This window comes from Oncorhynchus kisutch, linkage group LG19 (genome assembly GCF_002021735.2).
Source record: "Oncorhynchus kisutch isolate 150728-3 linkage group LG19, Okis_V2, whole genome shotgun sequence".
NCBI classification, from domain to species: Eukaryota; Metazoa; Chordata; class Actinopteri; order Salmoniformes; family Salmonidae; genus Oncorhynchus; species Oncorhynchus kisutch.
In genome coordinates this window covers 52,055,769-52,078,698 of record NC_034192.2, presented here as the reverse complement: position 1 = coordinate 52,078,698, position 22,930 = coordinate 52,055,769, and the positions used below count along the sequence as shown (strand labels likewise).

The 22,930-nt window shown below is 42.8% G+C and overlaps 1 protein-coding gene across 1 annotated transcript in view; it reads right to left on the bottom strand.

Annotated features, from left to right (window-relative positions):
• The window catches only part of LOC109864951 (monocarboxylate transporter 8), a 36,294-nt gene that overhangs the window by 6,911 nt on the left and 6,453 nt on the right, over window positions 1-22,930 (bottom strand). The window contains exons 2-7 of the mRNA XM_020453047.2: window positions 9,319-9,463; window positions 7,117-7,354; window positions 6,720-6,974; window positions 3,164-3,307; window positions 2,450-2,678; window positions 135-401 (exon numbers count right to left, since the gene is read on the bottom strand). Coding sequence (XP_020308636.1) covers window positions 151-401; window positions 2,450-2,678; window positions 3,164-3,307; window positions 6,720-6,974; window positions 7,117-7,354; window positions 9,319-9,463 — 1,262 coding nt within the window. The 3' untranslated portion in view covers window positions 135-150. The remainder of the gene's footprint in view (window positions 1-134; window positions 402-2,449; window positions 2,679-3,163; window positions 3,308-6,719; window positions 6,975-7,116; window positions 7,355-9,318; window positions 9,464-22,930) is intronic.

The window sequence follows — 22,930 nt, the reverse complement described above, 5'->3', positions numbered from 1 at the left end:
AGATGACCATAATTTCAATCTAGGATCTTTGTGTGTATGTGTCTGTGTGTGTGTGTGCATGCATGCCTACGTGCACACACACACACACACACACACACACACACACACACACACACACACCTCCCTTCTCATACCTTAGTGTAGTGCTACTCAAATGTGTGTCTCCACGTCGGTGTATCCAGGTAGCATTTCTCCGTTAGAGCAGCCCTTGGGGCCTCCTGCCGGGGGCAGCATGTGATCTGTGCTGGGGTCCTCCGGCCCCCCACCCTGGCCCTCAAGGGCTCTCTGTTGCCGTCGGTGTATCAGGGGCACAAAGAACAGCACCATGCCCCCCACGATGGGAGGGCCCCCTGCCAGGTAGAAGGCCACATTGTAATCACCACAGTAGTCATGCAGGAGTCCTGGGGGACAAGGGAGGGAGAGGTTTCAGATGTAGTGTATGGAACCACTACTCGTTATTCAAGAGAGAATCACTGAGCGAATCAATTGTATTTCCTTGATTCCTTGTGTCCACTCTCAACACATCTTTCTCAAAATTCATTGGTGGAGAAGATCTGAGGGGAGGCGCTTTAGATCTTTAGCTCCAATGTGCCATGAGATTCACCCACTATCTTGGTGATTCAAGTTGTTTTACCTGTTTGTCTTTTCTTCTTCCAGGAACTAGCTCAGAACTAATAATTAGCGGTCATAAACATCTCTAAGAAGATAAGTCATAGTTTATTAGTCTCGAGGGCTGTCAGGTGGTACAGCATCAGCATCTCTAATAAGTGTGAGAGGTTGTTCAAGTCGGTTTAGTGGTTTGCCTGTTCTTCCAAGAAACAATATAGTGCAGTCCTAAATGCTGCTCTGTATCTGTGAAGAGTGAATGTGGACTAAGAAGTTCCAGTCAGACGCTTTATTATTATATGGTAACCATAGAAACCACGAGTACCACTAGATTGGGGAACATTTTGTAAAAGAAAACCCTCAGTAAAGTGTATCTAATGTGTGTCCAGGGTGATGGGCAACACTGGCCAAAATACTCAGTAAGGAGCTAGCTAAGTGGCCCTGCCATAAACAAGAGCTGGAAACGAGGTAGATAACTCATCCAACATCTGGCACTAAGCAGAGAGAGAGATTCAGCCAGGCCTCACAGGACGTAATGTCAATACAGAACACTGAGGCTCTGAGAAGGAGGACGAGCCGGGAGACAGACCTGGGTTCAAATATTATAAAAAATCTTTCAAATACTTTATCCGTGCTTGATTGAGCTTGCTTGGCGTGATTTAACCAAAGGAATAGTTCACTAGAGTGCAGCATGCAAACTCCGCCCATCTGTCACTCAGGGCAGACTCAAGCAAAGCTCAAAGTATTATTATCATTTTGAATCGAATACTATTCGAACCCAGGTCTGTAGGGAGGTGAGCAGACAGACTTATGTCCAGTCTGGGTGCCCCTGCTGTAGGCTGATGGGGCAGGATTCCTCCTCCTCACTGTGACCTCTGGAGTGTATTCAGCCAGAGGAAACTATTCTCAATGTTGCACATAGAAATATAATGTATGAAATGACTCCTATTCAACATGACTGATGATATTTGTTCTACGTAATACATTTCTATCAGAATCATTGCATCACTCTGAACAGCACCCTGGTGGTCTGAACAGGAATGTGGGGAGTGGCGGTGGAGCCTGAAGGGTGGCAGTGGAGAGTGGCAGAGTCCCAGAAAATGCAGCCATAGTGTCAACAACTCATCGCTAAACTATCCGCTATCCGAGACTACTACTCCAACTGTATCTTATTCCCTCTGTAACAAATCACCAGCCCTGTAACTGGAACTCTGCCACTTTACTCAGTGTGCATCTCACATTTCACCCTATTCCCTACATAGTGCACTACTTTTGACCAGAGCTCTATGGGCCCTTGTGAAAAAGAGTGCACTGAATAGGGACTAGGGTTCCATTTGGGATACACATCATTCTATTTACTCTGTAGACCAGCTCCATTCAGAGCCAAGACCAATGATGTACATAAACACAGTGAATATACGTATGTATATGGCTGAGACATGTCAGCTCAACGGCATGAGAAACACAAAATACATTATCCTAATCCTACCCTGTTTAGAAATCCCTATGGAATGTGGGTATCCTCAAAGGACTTATATGGAAACACTATGCTAGCTACAGAATTGACTTTTCTCGATTGGAAGGAATAGGTTCCTGTTGAAGAGAAAGCAACCATCTTTTTATCACCTTGGCTTCCACTCCAAAGTTGAGATGATGCTCAGCAGCGATTGCCTGTCAGATAGCAGTTAACCATCTCTTTATCACCTTGGCTTCCACTCCTAAGTGTTGAGGTGATGCTCAGTAGCGATTGCCTGTCAGATAGCAGTTAACCATCTCTTTATCGCCTGCCATTTAAAATCTTTGATGACAGTGTTTAGTAACCTGAGGAACCGATAGTACTCACCAGCGATGGGGGGTCCTGCAGTCATGGGCAGGGCCATGAGTCCCAGTAGGTATCCTATAGCCTGGGAGGCCTGCATGGGGCCAACCAGCTCAAAGGCTATGGGAGCCATGATGGTGATGAAGCAGCCGTCACACAGCCCCAGGAACACACACACCACAATCAGCCCCTCGAACACAGTGCACTGGGGGATCATCATGGACATCAGCCCCAGCACCATGAACGACACCGACTAGGGGAGAGAAGAGCAGAGACAATATAATAAACACATAATAATGAATTCCATTTAGCAGACAATTTTATCCAAAGTAACTCACTGTCATTGTGTAACGTGTCAGAGAGTCTTAGGAGTCTTAGGTTAATGTTGTCCAATACATCTCTCCTGACTAATACCTTGTCCCTTATACACTCTTCCACTTTATATAGAAACTACAAAGTAACCAACCAAGATGGCAATATGGCAACCAACGGGTCAAATCCATATCAAAAACTTTCAACCAATTCTATTAGTTCCATTTTACCAGGTAAACTAAATGAAGCTCAACAAGTATTTGACCAATGGATTTGACCAGAAATAGTAATAGATTTGAAGTTTTTAGTAGCCATCACCATTAATGGAAAAAACTAAGGGGATGTGGCTGATGTGCTAACCCATATTTAAAATCTGAATTTGTTAAAATTAAGCTGACAATGAGATGCTGAAGAGGGTTACCTCACCTGCATCCAGATCTTCTTGGCTCCGGGAATGAGGTCTCCTACTTTTCCGAAGAGGAGGCGCCCCACGCCAGATGAGGCTCCTATACACACCAACAAGATCCACTCTTTCTGGGTCTCCTTGAACTGCTCTTTCACAAAGTTCATCTGGTGGCAAAGAACAAGCGGAATACTTTCATGTCCATTTTTTTCAGATTTGTATTTGTATTTATTATGGATCCCCATTATCTGATGCCAAGGCAGCAGCTACTCTTCCTACGGTCCAGCAAAATGAAGGCAGTTATACATTTAAAAAACATTACAATACAGTCATAACAGATTTCACAACATATTAAGTGTGTGCCCTCAGGCCTCTACTCTATTACCACATATCTAAGAGAACATATATGTGTACATGTGTGTATTGTGCGCATGTATCGTGTGTGTGTATGCATGTGTCTGTGTTGCTTCACAGTCCCCACTGTTCCAAGGTGTATTTTTAGCTGTTTTTTAAAATCGGATTCTACTTCCTGCATCAGTTACTTGATGTGGAATAGAGTTTCATGTAGTCATGGATCTATGTTGTACTGTGCCCCTCCCATAGTCTGTTCTGGACTTGGGGACTGTGAAGAGATCTCTCCGGTGGCCTGTCTTGTGGGGTATGCATGGGTGTCTGAGCTGTGTGCCAGTAGTTCAAACGGACAGCTCAGTGCGTTCAACATGTCAATACCTCTCATAAATACAAGTAGTGATGAAGTCAATCTCTCCTCCACTTTGAGCCAGGAGAGATTGACATGCATATTATTAATATTAGATCTATATGAACATTCAAGGGCCAGCCGTGCTGCCCTGTTCTGAGTTAATTGCAATTTTCCTAAGTCCCTCTTTGTGGAACCTGACCATTAGTCCAGGTGTGACAAAACTAGGGCCTGTAGGACCTGCCTTGTCGATAGTGCTGTTAAGGTAGAGCAGCGCTTTATTATCGACAGACCTCTCCCGATCTTAGCTACTGTTGTATCAATATGTTCTGATCATGACAGTTTACAATCCAGGGTTACAGGTAATTAAATCTCCTCAACTTGCTCAATTTCCACATTATTCATTACAAGATTAAGCTGAGGTTTAAGGTTTAGTGAATGATTTGTCCCAAACTTTATACTTTAAGATTTTTAAATATTTAGGACTAACTTATTCCTTGCCACCTATTCTGAAACTAACTGCAGCTCTTTGTTAAGTGTTGCTGTCATTTCAGTCACTGTGGTAGCTGAGTATATAGTGTTGAGTCATCCGCATACATAGACACACTGGCTTTACTCAAAGCATGTCGTTAGTAAAGATTGAAAAAAGTAAGGGGCCTAGACAGCTGCCTTGGGGAATTCCTGATTCTACCTGGATTTTGTTGGAGAGGCTTCCATTAAAGAACACCATCTGTGTTCTGTTAGACAAGTAACTCTTTATCCACAATATAGAAGGGTGTGTAAAGCCATAACACTTATGTTTTTATAGCAATAGACTATGATCGATGATGTCAAAAGCCACACTGAAGTCTAACAAAACTGCCCCCACAATCTTTTTACCATCAATTTCTCTCAGCCAATCATCAGTAATTTGTGTAAGTGCTGTGCTTGTTGAATGTCCTTCCCAATACGCGTGCTGAAAGTCTGTTGACAATTTGTTTACTGTTAAAAAGTATTGTATCTGGTTAAACACATTTTTTTCAACAACAGTTTACTAGGGGTTGGTAACTGATTGGTTGGCTAATTGAGCCAGTTAAAGGGGCTTTACTATTCTGAGGTAGGTGAATTACTTTTGCTTCCCTCCAGGCCAGAGGGCACACACTTTCTAGAAGGCTTAAATTCAAGATGACGGAAAGGTGTCTTGTTGCTTTCAAACCAAGCCCCCTGGAAACATACAAACACTGAGGGGTTGGAAGCAGCCAAACAAAACAGCAAAAAAAAAGAAAAACACTGAATTACGCCTCAAAGGTGTAGTCATTTCTTGCATGTGATCATGGATTCTTTCATGTGTGTTATTCCCATGTTGAAATCACCTTACATCGAGGACATTGATTTCGATCTTGGTGAAGGGATTTCAATGGAGAAACTGTCACACCCTTAACTGTTTGATCCGTAGTGTGCTTGTCTCCACCCCCCACCAGGTGTCTCCCATTTACCCCCATTATCCTGTGTACTTATACCTGCTTTTTCTGTTGGTCTGTTGCCAGTTCATCTTGTCTTGTCAAATCTTACCAGCGTGCTTTCCCGTATCTCTTGTGCCTGTTTTCTAGTCCTCCCGTTTCTGACCATTCTGCCTGCCCTGACCCTGAGCCTGCCTGCCGTTCTGTCCCCGATTGATGCTGCCTTGGATTACTGACCTCTGCCTGCCCTGGACCTTCCGTTTGTCTGCCCCCTGTTTTGTAATAAACATCTGAGATTCAAACGGTCTGCCTCCTGTGTCTGCATTTGGGTCTCATCCCGAGTCGTGTTAGAAACTGGAATTTGTTCTTCTTATAACATTCCAAACTTCCATAACCATTCTTTGGAATAACAAATGTTTTCATCCACGTCCTCCTCTCAGAAGACCCGTAAACAGTGAAGCAGGAAGGGGCGGAGCTATAGGTGAATAATTTCCCTTCTCTCCTCTCCACCCAACACCTGAATCTGATCCAAAACACAAAACCCTCTGAAGTCCTTTCCTGACCAGAAGCTTCTCTCCCCTATCAAGTTCATGTGAAATGTTTCCTCTGCTTTGATACTGCACTACATGGCACCAGAATAACATCAAGGGCCATAGGATACCCATGTTTAGGGCTGACCTAAAGCAAAGAGCTTCCTGAGTCAGTTTAGCAGCATGGGCGCTCACACAACAAAAGCCGGTGGCTTTGTTTACATCTGGGACTGGTTCTGGGGCCTGAGAAAACAGGACAGGCAGTGGGGAGGCTGCCTAAACATCTAAGATGTAGCGGAACGTCACACTAGACATCTACCGCCCCCTTCTCTTCTCTCCCTCCCTCCCCCCCATCTCTGTCCCTTTTTTCTACTCCTTCCCTCCCTCCTTTTTTCCTTCTGTCCTCCTTCCTCATCCCTCCAGGAGTTTTCATAAACATACTGCTGTGACAAGGTGTCTCCTTGATAGTCCTCACATCACCATGCAACAATGTCACTAGCTACTTATTTTAGATAAGTGGGTTTGTCTGACACAATATGACAACCTAACCCAACACACAATGTAACCTAACACACACACAACAATATTACAGATTTCCTCTGAAGTTGACTTGAACTTTTGGTTGGAAAATTTAGTTTTCCAACATACAGTAAAATGCCATTCAAGGTGACACTAAAAGCAGTAAGGGCGACATTATTTCCCCTCGCAAAAACAGCAACATTCTAAATGGAAATGGAAAGGATACACATCATAAATTGTGCTGCAGATTATTATAATTCTATCATTATAATTTCACTCACAGCACAGGTGTCTCTGAAAACGGTGCCCTAAATACAACACAATGAGATGTGAACATGGTAAAGAACATGGTAAAATCTTCAATAAATTATATTGATGGTCCCTGAGCCCTTACCAAGTGGATGTAGGGCACAAAGTAACCCAGCACGGCCGTAGCAACCCCGAACGCCCACACCCGGTAGGTGACGATGTGGAACACCTTCAGGTTAAAGGCCTTCCTGACCTGGATCAGCGCCCTGCTCCAGCGGCTGCCACGGGCAGTGGCTCCTTGCTGAGGCGTTGACCCGACAGGGCCCCCTGGTCCTGGTGGTCCCATTGGAGCTCTCTGGGGCAGCAGGGGTCTGAAGGTCAGGGCCAGCAGGGCCTGGACCTGTTTTGTTGATGAGATTGAAAATGAACACTTGTTCAAAGTCGAATTTAACCTTTACTTCAACGAGTCACATCATTCAAAAAAAATTCTGTAAGATGTAAACAAAAAGGCAGTGTCATGGATGATCACATCACAACAGTACCAGCATGAAGAGGCTGAGGATCTGGAAGGTACTTCTGAGGCCCAGCGGCTCCGCCACCTTGGTGAGCAGCACTGGGAGGCCCATGGAGAACAGGCTGCTGCCAGCCGTCACCACGCCGTTGGCCAGGCCAAGCCGCCGCCGGAAGTAGTGGCCCAGGATCACCAGGGAGGGCTGGAAGGCAAAGGACGAGCCACATCCAAACAGGATCCCATAGGTGAAATACCGCAGGCTGAGGGACCTGGGTGGGCAGGGGTAGAGGTACAGTTGAAGTCAGAAGTTTACATGCACCTTAGCCAAATACATTTGAACTCAGGTTTTCACAATTCCTGACATTTATTCCTAGTAAATATTCCCTGTCTTAGGTCAGTTAGGATCACCAATTAATTTTGAGAATGTGAAATGTCAGAATAATAGTAGAGAGAATTATTTATTTCAGATTTTATTTCTTTCATCACATTCCCAGTGGGTCAGAAGTTTACATACACTCAATTAGTATTTGGTAGCATTGCCTTTAAATTGTTTAACTTGGGTCAAATGTTTCAGGTAGCCTTCCACATGCTTCCCACAATAAGTTGGGTGAATTTTGGCCCATCCTCCTGACAGAGCTGGTGTAACTGAGTCAGGTTTGTAGGCCTCCTTGCTCGCACACGCTTTTTCAGTTCTGCCCACAAATCTTTTATATGATTGAGGTCAGGGCTTTGTGACGGCCACTCCAATACCTTGACTTTGTTGTCCTTAAGCCATTTTGCCACAACTTTGGAAGAATGTCCATCATTGCCCATTGTCCATCCACCCAACACATGACCAAGCTTTAACTTCCTGACTCAAATCTTGAAATGTTGCTTCAATATATCCACATAGTTTTCCTGCCTCATGATGCCATCTATTTTGTGAAGTGCACCAGTCCCTCCTGCAGCAAAGCACCACCACAACATGATGCTGCCACCCCCGTGCTTCACCGTTGGGATGGTGTTCTTTGGCTTGCAAACCTCCCCCTTTATCCTCCAAACATAACGATGGTCATTATGGCCAAACAGTTCTATTTTTGTTGCATCAGACCACATTTCTCCAAAAAGTATGATCTTTGTCCCCATATGCAGTTGCAAAGCGTAGTCTGTCTTTTTTACTGTGGATATATACTTTTGTACCTGTTTCCTCCAGCATCTTTACAAGGTCCTTTGCTGTTGTTCTGGGAATTATTTGCACTTTTCGCACCAAAGTACGATCATCGCTAGGAGACAGAACTTGTTACCTTCCTGAGCGGTATGACGGCTGTGTGGTCCCATGGTGTTTATACTTGTGCACTATTGTTTGTACAGATGGACGTGGTACCTTCAGGCATTTGGAAATTGCTCCCAAGGATGAACCAGACTTGTGGAGGTCTACAATTTGTTTTCTGAGGTCTTGGCTGATTTCTTTTGATTTTCCCATGATGTCAAGCAAAGAGGCACTGCTGTTGAAGGTAGGCCTTGAAATCCATCCACAGGTACACCTCCAATTGACAATTGACAGAAGTTCTAAAGCCATGACATTTTCTGGGATTTTCCAAGCTGTTTAAAGGCACAGGCAACTTAGTTTATGTAAACTTCTGACCCACTGGAATTGTGATACAGTGAATTATAAGTGATATAATCTGTCTGTAAACAATTGTTGGAAAAATGACTTGTGTCATACACAAAGTAGATGTCCTAACCAACTTGCCAAAACTATAGTTTGTTAACAAGAAATTTGTGAAGTGGTTGAAAAACAAGTTTTAATGACTCCAACCTAAGTGTATGTAAACTTCCGACTTGAACTGTAAGTAAACAATGCAAAACTAGTTGTAATTATAATGGGTGACGAGGTAGCATTCTCAGTACTGTGCGATGTTCCACACTACCCACACTAGCATAACATAGCACCTAGAATATATATCAAATAAATCACTTCCTTATAAGCAGTAAGTTAGTGTCAATATGGAACAGAGCCTGTGACACCTTAGCATGAATGTGTAATTCTCAGGTCACTGAGGGCAGGAGGTGTAAATGATATGAGAGGCAAAAGGATTGGCAAAACATTCAAGGAGAGTTCTAAAGATTGAAGGGTTCTAGAAGGGCTCTAGAGGAGATGGGTTATAATAGTTATAGAAGGTGTGGAGTGTTCTAATGATTCTAGAAAGTTTGGAGGATTCCAGAAGGGCTCTAGAACAGAAGGTTCTCTTACTTTGCGAAGGCAGTGCTGAGGAGTCCGATGAAGGCCACGGTGGCCCCGCCCACAGCTGTCTTCCTGCAGCCGAAGTGATCGGTGAACATGGAGACCACCGGGGAACAGAAGAAGATCATACCCATCGCCAGGGCCCCCACCCAGGCTGGAGGGAGGTAGGAGAGGGGGAGGGAGGTAGAGACAGGTCGGGAAGAGGTAGGGGTGGAGGTAGGGTGGCAGGGAGGGAGGGAAGGAGGGAGGGAGATTGAAGGTTGTGTGAGATGGAACAGGTAAGAAAAAGAGGAGGGCAGGTGGAGAGGGGATGGGGACAGAGAAAATGGTTAATATAATCCACACATGAATACATGGTTATTTTCAATATTGACACGCTCAAAAGGTGCATTCGGAAAGTATTCAGACCCCTTGACTTTTTCCAATTATTTCTAAAGATTGGAAAGCTGCCGTGGTCATCCCCCTCTTCAAAGGGGTGACACTTTATACCCAAACTGTTACAGACCTAAATCCATCCTGCCCTGCCTTTCTAAAGTCTTTGAAAGCCAAGTTAATAAACATTTCACTGACCATTTCGAATCCCAAAGTACCTTCTCCGCTGTAGAATCCGGCTTCCGAGCTGGTCATGGGTGGACCTCAGCCACGCTCAAGGTACTAAAAGATATCATAACCACCATCGATAAAAGACAGTACCGTGCAGCCGTCTTCATCGACCTGGCCAAGACTTTCGACTCTGTCAATCCCCGCATTCTTATCGGAAGACTCAACGGCCTTGGTTTCTCAAATGACTGCCTCGCCTGGTTCACCAACTACTTCTCAGACAGAGTTCAGTGTGTCAAATATGAGGGCCTCTTGTCCGGACCTCTGGCAGTCTCTATGGGGGTGCCACAGGGATCAAATCCTCGGGCCAACTCTTTTCTCTGTATACATCAATGATGTCGCTCTTGTTGAGGGTTATTCCTTGATCCACCTCTACGCAGACGACACAATTCTGTATACATCTGGCCCTTCTTTGGACACTGTGTTAACTAACCTCCAAACGAGATTCAATGCCATACAACACTCCTTCCTTGGCCTCCAACTGCTCTTAAATGTGAGTAAAACTAAATGCATGCTCTTCAACCGATCGCTGCCCGCACCTGCCCGCCCGTCTAGCATCACTACTCTGGACGGTTCTGACTTAGAATATGTGGACAACTATAAATACCTAGGTGTCTGGTTAGACTGTAAATTCTCCTTCCAGACTCATATTAAGCATCTCCAATCCAAAATTAAATCTAGAATCGGCTTCCTATTTCGCAACAAAACCTCCTGCACTCACGCTGCCAAACATGCCCTCGTAAAACTGACTATCCAACCAATCCTAGACTTCGGCGATGTCATCTACAAAATAGCCTCAAACACTCTACTCAGCAAACTGGATGCAGTCTATCACAGTGCCATCCGTTTTGTCACCAAAGCCCCATATACTACCCACCACTGCGACCTGTATGTTCTCGTCGGCTGGCCCTCACTGGCTCCAGGTCATCTATAAGTCTATGCTAGGTAAAGCTCCGCCTTATCTCAGCTCACTGGTCACCATAATAACATCCACCCGTAGCATGTGCTCCAGCAGGTATATCTCACTGGTCATCCCCAAAGTGAACACTTCCTTTGGCCGCCTTTCCTTACAGTTCTTTGCTGCCAATGACTGGAACAAATTGCAAAAATCACTGAAGCTGGAGACTTACATCTGCCTCTGTAACTTTAAGCATCAGCTATCTGAGCAGCTTACCGATCGCTGCAGCTGTACATAGCCCATCTGTAAATAGCCCATCCAACTACCTACCTCATCCCCATATTGTTTTTATTTACTTTTTTTGCACACCAGTATTTCTACTTGCACATCATCTGCACATCTATCACTCCAGTGTTAATTTGCTAAATTGTAAATACTTTGCTACTATGGCCTATTTATTGCCTTACCTCCTTACTCCATTTGCACACACTGTATATAGATTTTTCTATTGTGTTATTGACTGTATGTTCGTTTATTCCATGTGTAACTCTGTGTTGTGGTTTTTTGTCGCACTGCTTTGCTTTATCTTGGCCAGGTCGCAGTTGTAAAGGAGAACTTGTTTTCAGCTGGCCTTCCTGGCTAAATAAAGGTGAAATAAAAAAATGTATGGTGGTGGTAGCATCATGCTGTGGAGATGTTTTTCAGCAGCAGGGACTGGGAGACTAGTCAGGATCAAGCGAAAGATTAACAGAGCAAAGTACAGAGATCCTTGATGAAACCTGCTCAAGAGTGCTCAGGACCTCAGACTGGGGTGAAGGTTCAGCTTCCAACAGGACAACAACCCTAAGCACACAGCCAAGACAATGCAGGAGAAGGCTTCGGGACAAGTCTCTGAATGTCCTTGAGTGGCTGAGCCAGAATCTGATCGAACATCTCTGGAGAGACCTGAAAATAGCTGTGCAGCAATGCTCCCCATCCATCCTGACAGAGCTTGAGAGGATCTGCAGAGAAGAATGGGAGAAACTCCCCAGCTTGTAGCGTCATACCCAAGAAGACTCAATGCTGTAATCCCTGTAATCCCTGCCAAGGTTCTTCAACAAAGTACTCAGTAAAGGGTCTGAATACAGTTTTTTTTATACATTTTCAAAAATTAATAAAAAATATTTTTTGCTTTGTGATTATGGGGTATTGTGTGTAGATTGATGAGGGGAAAACACATCTAATCTATTTTAGAATAAGGCTGTAACATAACAAAATGTGGGAAAGGTCAAGGGGTCTGAATACTTTCTGAAGGTCTGTGATTCCTGGACAGTCTATCTAAAGTACAACATGTCTGTTACCTGTCTATGCCCTGTCCGCAACATATTTACAACCTGTGTACAACCTCAAACTTTCACAAGGAACCCGTTGACAACATCCAGAAGCCCACGTGTGTGTCCTGCAGAAGAACACGTCAGCACGATCTAACCTGTTCATTTCGAAATGGTGCTCAAAACCACAGCAGTAAGTTTCACCTATTTATAGACATGTTGTAACTGATATCCTGTATAAAACAGTAAGGTTCACCTATTTATAGACATGCTGTAACTGATATCCTGTATAAAACAGTAAGGTTCACCTATTTATAGACATGCTGTAACTGATATCCTGTATAAAACAGTAAGGTTCACCTATTTATAGACATGTTGTAACTGATATCCTGTATAAAACAGTAAGGTTCACCTATTTATAGACATGCTGTAACTGATATCCTGTATAAAACAGTAAGGTTCACCTATTTATAGACATGTTGTAACTGATATCCTGTATAAAACAGTAAGGTTCACCTATTTAGACACATGCTGTAACTGATATCCTGTATAAAACAGTAAGGTTCACCTATTTATAGACATGCTGTAACTGATATCCTGTCTAAAACAGTAAGGTTCACCTATTTAGACACATGTTGTAACTGATATCCTGTATAAAACAGTAAGGTTCACCTATTTATACACATGCTGTAACTGATATCCTGTCTAAAACAGTAAGGTTCATCTATTTATAGACATGCTGTAACTGATATCCTGTATAAAACAGTAAGGTTCACCTATTTAGACACATGCTGTAACTGATATCCTGTATAAAACATGCAGTAGGCTTCTCAATAAGGCTCATCTGCTTGTAGAAAAATGCTGTACCCTCATTATACAACCTATAGAATAACCATTGATCAATAATAATATCATGCTGTACCCTCATTATACAACCTATAGAATAACCATTGATCAATAATAATATCATGCTGTACATTTGTGCACAGTAGGGTTAACCTGCACTGCATAGAAACATGCAGAATCCTTAGTTGACCTGTATAAAACACGCAGTAGGCTTCTCAATATGACTTATCTGCATGTAGAAACATGCTGTACCCACCTTATGTAACCTGTTTAATAACCACTGATCTGGGATAATAATAAAATAACATGCTGTACCCACCTTATGTAACCTGTTTATTAACCACTGATCTGGGATAATATAAAATAACATGCTGTACCCACCTTATGTAACCTGTTTATTAACCACTGATCTGGGATAATAATAAAATAACATGCTGTACCCACCTTATGTAACCTGTTTATTAACCACTGATCTGGGATAATATAAAATAACATGCTGTACCCACCTTATGTAACATGTTTATTAACCACTGATCTGGGATAATAATAAAATAACATGCTGTACCCACCTTATGTAACATGCTTAATAACCACTGATCTGGGATAATATAAAATAACATGCTGTACTACCAACACATCTATTGGTCTGGGGGTGTTTCCAAGCGTATGGAAGTCCGACATAATAACGGCCATCTTTAAATCGGGTGATCCTGCTGACGTGAATAACTACAGGCCCATTAGTATACTACCTGTGGTGTCGAAGGCTGTTGAAAAGTGTGTAGCAGAGCAACTCAGCAACAGCCCCTACACATTACACTCCATGCAGTTTGGCTTCAGAGCGAAACACTCCACAGAAACGGCCAACTGCTTTCTTCTGGAAAATGTGAAGTCCAAGATGGACAAAGGGGGCATTGTTGGGGCTGTGTTTCTGGACCTAAGGAAGGCTTTTGATACTGTTAACCATGAGATTCTCATCACAAAATTGTCAAAGTTCAACTTTTCCCCCGATGCCTTGAGATGGATGAAATCATACCTTGAAGGCAGAACTCAGTGTGTCAGAGAGAACAATGAGCTGTCGCCCACTCTTAGCTATGATGTGGGCGTGCCCCAAGGGTCAATACTGGGGCCCATCCTGTTCAGCCTGTACATTCATGATCTGCCTTCTGTCTGTACTGGGTCTGAAGTTCAAATGTATGCAGATGATACAGTGATATATGTGCATGCAAAGAGCAAACAACAAGCTGCACAAGAACTCACTACTGTAATGGTCCAGGTTACAAAGTGGCTCAGTGACTCGTGTTTGCATCGCAATGTGAGAAAAACTGTCTGCATGTTCTTCACAAAGAGGGCAACTGATGCTACTGAGCCAGATGTCTATGTGTCAGGGGAGAAGCTCCAGGTGGTATCTGATTTTAAGTACCTTGGCATCATACTTGATTCCAACCTCTCTTTTAAAAAGCAGGTGAAAAAGGTAATTCAAATAACCAAATTCAACCTAGCTAATTTCCGATTTGTACGAAATTGTTTGACTACAGAGGTAGCAAAACAGTACTTCAAATCTATGATACTCCCCCACTTAACATACTGCTTGACTAGTTGGGCCCAAGCTTGCTGTACAACATTAAAACCCATTCAGTCTGTCTACAAACAGGCTCTCAAAGTGCTTGATAGGAAGCCCAATAGCCATCATCACTGTTACATCCTCAGAAAGCATGAGGTCCTGAGTTGGGAAAATCTTGTGCAATACACCGACGCATGTCTTGTATTCAAGATCCTAAATGGCCTGGCTCCCCCTCCACTCAGTATCTTTGTTAAACAGAAAACCCAAACATATGGCAGCAGATCCACAAGGTCTGCCATGAGAGGTGACTGTATAGTTCCCTTAAGAAAAAGCACCTTTAGTAAATCCGCTTTCTCTGTGAGTTTCCCATGTCTGGAATACACTGCCATCAGACACACATAACTGCACCACCTATCACACTTTCACAAAAAACATGAAGACATGGCTAAAGGTCAATCAGATTTGTGAACATGGTCCCTAGCTGTGTATTGCCACTTTCCATGTTGTCTGTAGCTTGTGAGGTGTGGAAACACTGTCGCTTTTATGGATTTTGTCTTGTTGCTTTTTGTGCCATGTTGCTCTGTCTGTATGCTACGTCTTGCTTGTCCTATGTTGCTCTGTCTGTATGCTAGGTCTTGCTTGTCCTATGTTGCTCTGTCTGTATGCTACGTCTTGCTTGTCCTATGTTGCTCTGTCTGTATGCTAGGTCTTGCTTGTCCTATGTTGCTCTGTCTGTATGCTAGGTCTTGCTTGTCCTATGTTGCTCTGTCTGTATGCTAGGTCTTGCTTGTCCTATGTTGCTCCGTCTGTATGCAACATCTTGCTTGTCCTATGTTGCTCTGCGTATGCTCATTGCTCATTGATTGTCTGTATTGTAATTGTTTTTAATAACCTGCCCAGGGACTGCGGTTGAAAATGAGCCGGCTGGCTAAAACCAGCACTTTTACTGAAACGTTGATTAATGTGCACTGTCCCTGTAAAAATAAATACAACTCTAACTTTGGCAGTATGGTTAACCTGACCTGAATAGAAACATGTTGTATCCCACCTTATGTAACCTGTACTGTACACCAACTAGAGCTGAGCCATATCGTGATAAATTGCCTGAATTGATGCAATAACGATAAATAGAATGAATGTGAACCAGTTTTTAAAAATGACTATAACTACTATTATATTAAATTGTTGTGGCCAACAATTGTCCTATTAAAAATCACCAGTGGTGTAAAGTACTTGTGTAAAATTACTTTAAAATATTACTTAAGTAGTTTGTGTATCTGTAGTTTACTTTACTATTTATATTTTGTACAAATTTTACTTCACTACATTCCTTAAGAAAATAACATGCTTCATTTGTAAATCATATCGGAGTGTTGGTGTGTGCCCTTGGCTATCAGTAAATAAATAAATAAACACGAAAATGGTGCCGTCTGGTTTGCTTTATATAAGGATTTTTTTATGATTTATACTTTCTTTTGATACCTAAGTATATTTGAGCAATTACATTTACTTTTGATACTTGAGTATATTTCAAATGAAATACCTTTTGACTTTTACTCAAGTAGTATTTTACTGGGTGGCTTATTCTTGAGTCATTTTTATTAACGTATCTTTACTTTTACTCAAGTATGACAATTGGTTACTTTTTCCACCACTGACAATCCCCCATATTAGCAAACTTATTTCAATTGAAACTAGATATTTCTCTTGTATAGGCTACTTATCTTAATGAACAATATCAGCAAAATGCCTGCAATAAGTGATCGGTGTCGATAGTTTTCGGTTTATCGTCCCAGCTCTAATAATAACCATGTTTTTTAAAGCAACTTTGAGATTCTGTTTGTAATGAAAAGCACTACATAAATAAAATCCATTATTATTATTAGCTAAGACAGCAAACTCAGCCATGGATTGAGATCCAGGTCCATGCTGTACTACTGTACCCAGTAGGGTTAACCTGACCTGAATACAAACATGTTGTACACCACCCTCCTTATTTCACTTAGAAAAGAACAATTGGTCAATGATAATAACATACGGTGCTACTGTGCCCAGTGGGGTTAATGTGTTCAGACTACTGTGCAGAGACATGCTTTACCCTCCAGGGCAAACCATCCCTGGTTCTTAAGGGCCAAAGGTAGATTTAATATCTCCAGTCTGTTCTGGGTCCAACAGAAAGGGACTGCATCCCAAAAGGCACCCTATTCCCTATATAGTACACTACTTTTGACCAGGGCCCATTGGACCCTGGTCAGAAGTAGTCCACCATATAAGGAATAGGGTGCTATTTGGGACGTGTCCTGGGTCACTGAACATGCCCACTGGTTACACATTAGAACGGACAGTCAGAGATATTGCCCTTGGCAGCCATTCAATGTTTCTTCTTCCCCGGCCAAAGCAGTAAGCAAACATGACAGCTGGATATTTGCCAATATGACAGGTGACACTGGACCGCGACCCAGGTTAAAGTAAAATATAGATCAGTTAACTTTTTACAATGTAGGAGACTTGGAGAATGTACTGTTGATAAAAATATATGGTTAGACCTCTCTGGGGTTACTGATGATAGAACATGAGAAGAAAGAGACTGTTATTCATCCAACATGTTTTCCATACAACATGCTGTTTTACAATAAAACTTCCAGTTAGTTAGTGTTTGTTTTAAGACAAAGGGCTAACTGTAACTCACATCAGCCAAAAGGAAGCCAACCATGCAGAACGGACCAGTGGAGGAATAAAGACAGACTGCATCTGAAGATGCACCCTAATCACTATATAGTGTACTACTTTTGACCAAGGCCCTGGGAATAGGGTGCCAAGGGAATAGGGTGCCATTTCAGAGGCAGGCACAGAAAGCATATAGTAGAAACCCTTGTTGCTTGACCAACTCCACAGCCCTTCATTCCATCCAGCCCGAGCCCTATAATCTTCTCAACATCTTCACTCGCCCACCTTCCACCCCTCCATCTCATCACACCCTCCCTCCACCTCTCTCCCCTCATCCCCCACTTCTCTCCCTCTCTCGCAGCAGCTCAGGGTCTTAATAATAAAACAGCCAGAGTGCACTCATAAAGAATTAGGTATGAACGCTTGAAAAGAAGAACGAAAGAGAGTGAGAGAGGGGGAGAGGAAACACACAGGGGGAGAGGAAACACACAGAGGGAGAGGAAACACACAGAGGGAGAGGAAACACACAGAGGGAGAGGAAACACAGAGGGAGAGGAAACACACAGAGGGAGAGGAAACACACAGAGGGAGAGGAAACACACAGAGGGAGAGAGAAACACACAGAGGGAGAGAGAAACACACAGAGGGAGAGGAAACACAGAGAGGGAGAGAGAAACACACAGAGGGAGAGAGAAACACACAGAGGGAGAGAAACACAGAGGGAGAGGAAACACACAGAGGGAGAGGAAACACACAGAGGGAGAGGAAACACACAGAGGGAGAGAGAAACACACAGAGGGAGAGAGAAACACACAGAGGGAGAGAAACACACAGAGGGAGAGAAACATACAGAGAAGCGAGAAACACACAGAGGGAGAGAGAAACACACAGAGGGAGAGAGAAACACTTTCTAGTAGCATGATCCAGTAGCAGTGACAGACACATAGTGACAGGCTCTCTTTCTCTCCTTCTCTCTCTCTTCCCTCCTCTCAGGCCCCTGACTGCATGATTATTCCTCAGATGCCAGGGGGGAGGCTGTTAGCTATTTAAAGAGACAGTGACCCCACGGAAGACACTAATTGTGTGAGATAAGTCGGTGATGACAACATTGTTTACGAGGCCTCATTAAGAGAATCACAGCGCATGTGCTCCAAATGACACCGTATTCCCCATTTAGTGCACTACTTTTGGTATGCATCATGGGTATCTGAACACACTCACAAAAGACAAGAGAAAACAATGATGAAAGAAATGAAAGTGGAGCAGCAAACAGCAATACATTGTTATTCTATTAGAATCCTATAACTAACTACTAAATAATGAACATCTCATGATATCATATTCATTATTACAACTATGATGTAAATAATACCATTCACAATTGTTGAATTTAAATGATCAGAGTATTGCTGCTCGGCTAAACTGAAAACAAAGAGTCCACTTTCTTCTTATCCTTCGTGCAACTCTGTTCTCTCCCCCTCGCTGAAAAAGCAGTCCTACTAGGCTTAGCACAGTTGCAGTATAGTGTAAACAGGTTGTTCAATGTGTTGTTCAATTGGCCTTAATGCAATGTGAGGACGTAAGCTACCTTGCAGCTTCTGCTCAAGGCATTAACTGGTCCCAGCAAACCGGGAACATTCCCAGGACATTAGCTAATATTCCCAATAAGTTATAGTTAGGGTTTTATCCAACATTAGGATGATAACATCAAGAGTTGGAACCAAAATTACACTACATCATCAAAAGCATGTGGACACCCCTTCAATTTAGTGGATTCGGCTTTCAGCCACACCCGTTGCTGACAGGTGTATAAAATCAAGCACACAGCCACGCAATCTCCATAGACAAACATTGTCAGTAGAATGGCCTTACTGAAGTGCTCTGTGGCTTTCAGCGTGGCACCGTCATAGGATGCCACCTTTCCAACAAGTCAGTTTGTCAAATTTCTGCCATGCTAGAGCTGCCCCGGTCAACTGTATGTGCTTTTATTATGACATGGAAACGTCTAGGAGCAACAACGGCTCAGCCGCAAAGTGGTAGGCCACACAAGCTCACAGAACAGGACTACCGAGTGCTGAAGCGCGTAGCACGTAAAAATCTGTCCTCGGTTGCAACACTCACTACCGAGATCCAAACTGCCTCTGGAAGCAACACCAGCACAATAACTGTTCGTCGGGAGCTTTATTAAATGGGTTTTCATAGCCGAGCAGCCACACACAAGCCTAAGATCACCATGCGCAATGCCAAGCATCGGCTAGAGTGGTGTAAAGCTTGCCACCATTGGACTCTGGAGCAGTGGAAAAGCGTTCTCTGGAGTGGTGAATCACACTTCACCATCTGCCAGTCCAACGGACTAAATCTGGATTTGGCGGATGCCAGGAGAACGCTACCTGCCCCAATACATAGTGCCTACTGTAAAGTTTTGTGGAGGAGGAATAATGGTCTGTTGCTGTTTTTCATGGTTCGAACTCAGTCCCTTAGTTCCAATGAAGGGAAATCTTAACTCTAAATCAAAAACATTGTCATTGTAGACGATTCTGTGCTTCCAACTGTGGCAACAGTTTGGGGAAGGCCCATTCCTGTTCCAGCATGACAATGCCCACATGCACAAAGTGAGGTCCATATAGAAAAGGTTTGTAGAGATCGGTGTGGAAGAACTTGACTGGCTTGCACAGAGCCCTGACCTCAACACCATCAAGCACCTTTGGGATGAATTGAAACAACGACTGCGAGCCAGGCCTAATCGCCCAACATCAGTGCCCAACCTCACTAATGCTCTTGTGGCTCAATGGAAGAAAGTCCCAGCAGCAATGAACCAACACCTAGTGGAAAGCCATCCCAGAAGAGTGGAGGCTGTTATAGCAGCAAAAGGGGGACCAACTCTATATTAATGCCCATGATTTTGGAATGAGATGTTCAATGAGCATGTGTCCACATACTTTTGGTCATGTAGTGTATTTTCCAATCGTTTGTTCTTAACAGAACCCCTATTTTTTACATTCCATCCCACTGTTCTGACCAGCTAAAGAAAGGTCTGAGCCAGTTGGAAACAAAAAAACATATGTTTATATTGTTGTTAACTTCTGTTCCTTTTTTAACCTTTGAAATCAAGTTTTTATTTTTATTTTTTACATTAAGCTCAATAAATTACTTCACCAATCAGTGTGGATAGAGCAGGCAAAGAATTAAAAATGTCAAACCTTTTTGTAGTTAATAAATCCAACGTGAAACGTGATCACTAGGCCTATAGTACCCTTAACTAGCATTGAAACAGTTTATCCATTCTTCTCTAGCTAATTAAAAATCTCTCTCGCCATTTTCTGAATCAAGCTTGTAACGACAGTACAGTAGCCTACTGTATCTTCAGGAGGGGGAGGAGCCTAAAAACACAGGCAAAGATTTTCAGCTTGCAGGCAGAAACTGGAATACGTTTCTGAATGACGGAGTGAGGGCTTTGCATAGGTGCTTTGTTGTGTTATTTCCTGGGACTAGAAAAATATGCCTGGAATATAAAATTATGTTATTAACCTGTTGCCATGCTTTTAAAATAATGGTTCTGTTCTGGAACAGTATGGATCACTTTTGGTCCCGGTTCCAATTCTGTTCCTTGAAAATTGACATTATTTTCCAGTTTTCAGTTCTGTTTCTGGAACCAGTTCTGTTCCCTTTTTTTAATGAAATATCATTGGAATGTTCTCCTAACATTTACTAAAATGTTGTGCACAACCACCACAGAACATTCTGCTAAGGTTCTTATTAGATTTCCAGGTAATGTAATAACAGAATGTTTTATGGGAATATTCTTGCAACATCAGACAAATGCTTTATACAAAAATGGTATAATCTTCAGCACAACTGGACAGCTTTTGTGTTTTATAACTTTTGTACAACCTAATGAATGTTCTGGGAATGTTCACAGAACCAATTTTGGTTTGCTGGGTATACACTATTTTCTGTGTGCATGAGTAGGCTATATGCACAGATGCACACTGAAGTGTGCTTTTTAAACAAATTGCTCAATGGGTCTAATCTGTTGCTTAGCTTAGCTTCAACACAAAAAAAGCAGTCCTCGGCCTATAAGGACAGTTACAATATAGTGAACTCAGAAACACGTTGTTCAACGGGCCTAAATACACTATGAGGAGTGAAACTACCTTGCAGCTTCTGTGCACAATTAAGAGGCCTAAAGCACAGACACAACAAGTATTTGATTGGGTCTAAAATGTGTAGGAAGTGGAGGGAGTGGACTGGACAAAGGGCCCTGATCCGATTGAGATCTATTCTATTCCACAGCCTTCTGGAATGCCAAACACACTACATTATTCCTTAAGCTGCAAGTTGTTAGGATTTATAATGTAGCTGGTCGCTGCTCTAGTCTAGAGAAACTACATAGATGGTAAAGTATTGGAACAAGCTAATTACTCATGGGTAAATGATCAGGCATGGTAATGATAATGTATTGTCTTACAAAGTGAGTAGTCTTGACCGAGCCAGAACGGGCCTCAAGGCCTGTTATTTTTTATTGTATTTTGCTAGCATGAGGCAGCTTGATGTATAGCTAAACCCCCTAGCGTCCTGCTAGTCTATCGAACAGTACTGTAATAACAGTATCTTGTTCAATAATGGAAACAAATGATAACTATACATGAAAAATGGAGATTAAATCTGAAATCGAATTTCCTTTAAGTGGAATATGTTTGTCAGGTCCCAATGAACAAAAAATCATAAACAGAACCTTCAAACGGGTTCAAAAGGGGCCTCGAGTGGAATATTTCTACAGCCTAGAAGGATTAGAGAGAGACCGCATTCAGATGGCCGTTGAATAGATATAGTTTTGAAATTATGGACCAACTGCCAATTTTAGGGATAGTTCCACTACTGGATACAACTGTATTCTATTCCTATTTAACTGACCATAATACTGTACTGTAGTGCAGTGGTTCACAACCTTTTTTGGTTACTGAACCATCAACTGAATTTTGCTCCCTGAAGCTCCCTGAGTACCCCTGAAGTACCCCCTCATGTGCATTTTACCACTAACCCTATGGACTCAGGAGTCTTTTCAAGTACCCCCTGTGGGTAGGCCAAGTACCCCCAGGGGTCCTAGTACCCCTGGTTGGGAACCACTGCTGTAGTGTACTGTACGCAGGAATGTTATGCGCAAACTAGTGTCGATATTTTAAGCATTAAGTGTTTAAATCTTGGTCAACATGTGCAAGATATCTGAGGCATTTTAAACGTTTCCCTCAGTCTGTAAGTCAGATGAGCTATTTCTTTTTCATGGCAAATAAAATGTAGTAAAATGTGCTGAGCCAGCAGGTCCGGACAGATGGAGTAAGAGGATTCTTGTTTGTTTTTCTGTAAATGAATGGCGCCAGACTGTCATGTTTGCTCTCTATTCATGTTTCAGGCTGTAGGACATCTCGAGGGAATCAAGTCCCCAAATACAGCCAACATAAAATGCATTTCCGGTGGTTGAATAAAGACATAACTTGCTAACAGTAAACAACCCTTATGAGCATGGCCATAACAGTTCTTATAGAATCCAGAAAGCTACAATAACAGGACACACAACCCCTCAATAAATCCCTGACTCTCTACTGGAACCCATAGCCATTCCAAGCCTTGTGAGTCACAAGTCTGTATCTCTTTTAGCAACTCCCTGACCTGGGATCACATACCCCATACTGTATGTCCATCACCCTCTCAATCTCTTTCCTCCCCTCACTCCCCTTTCCT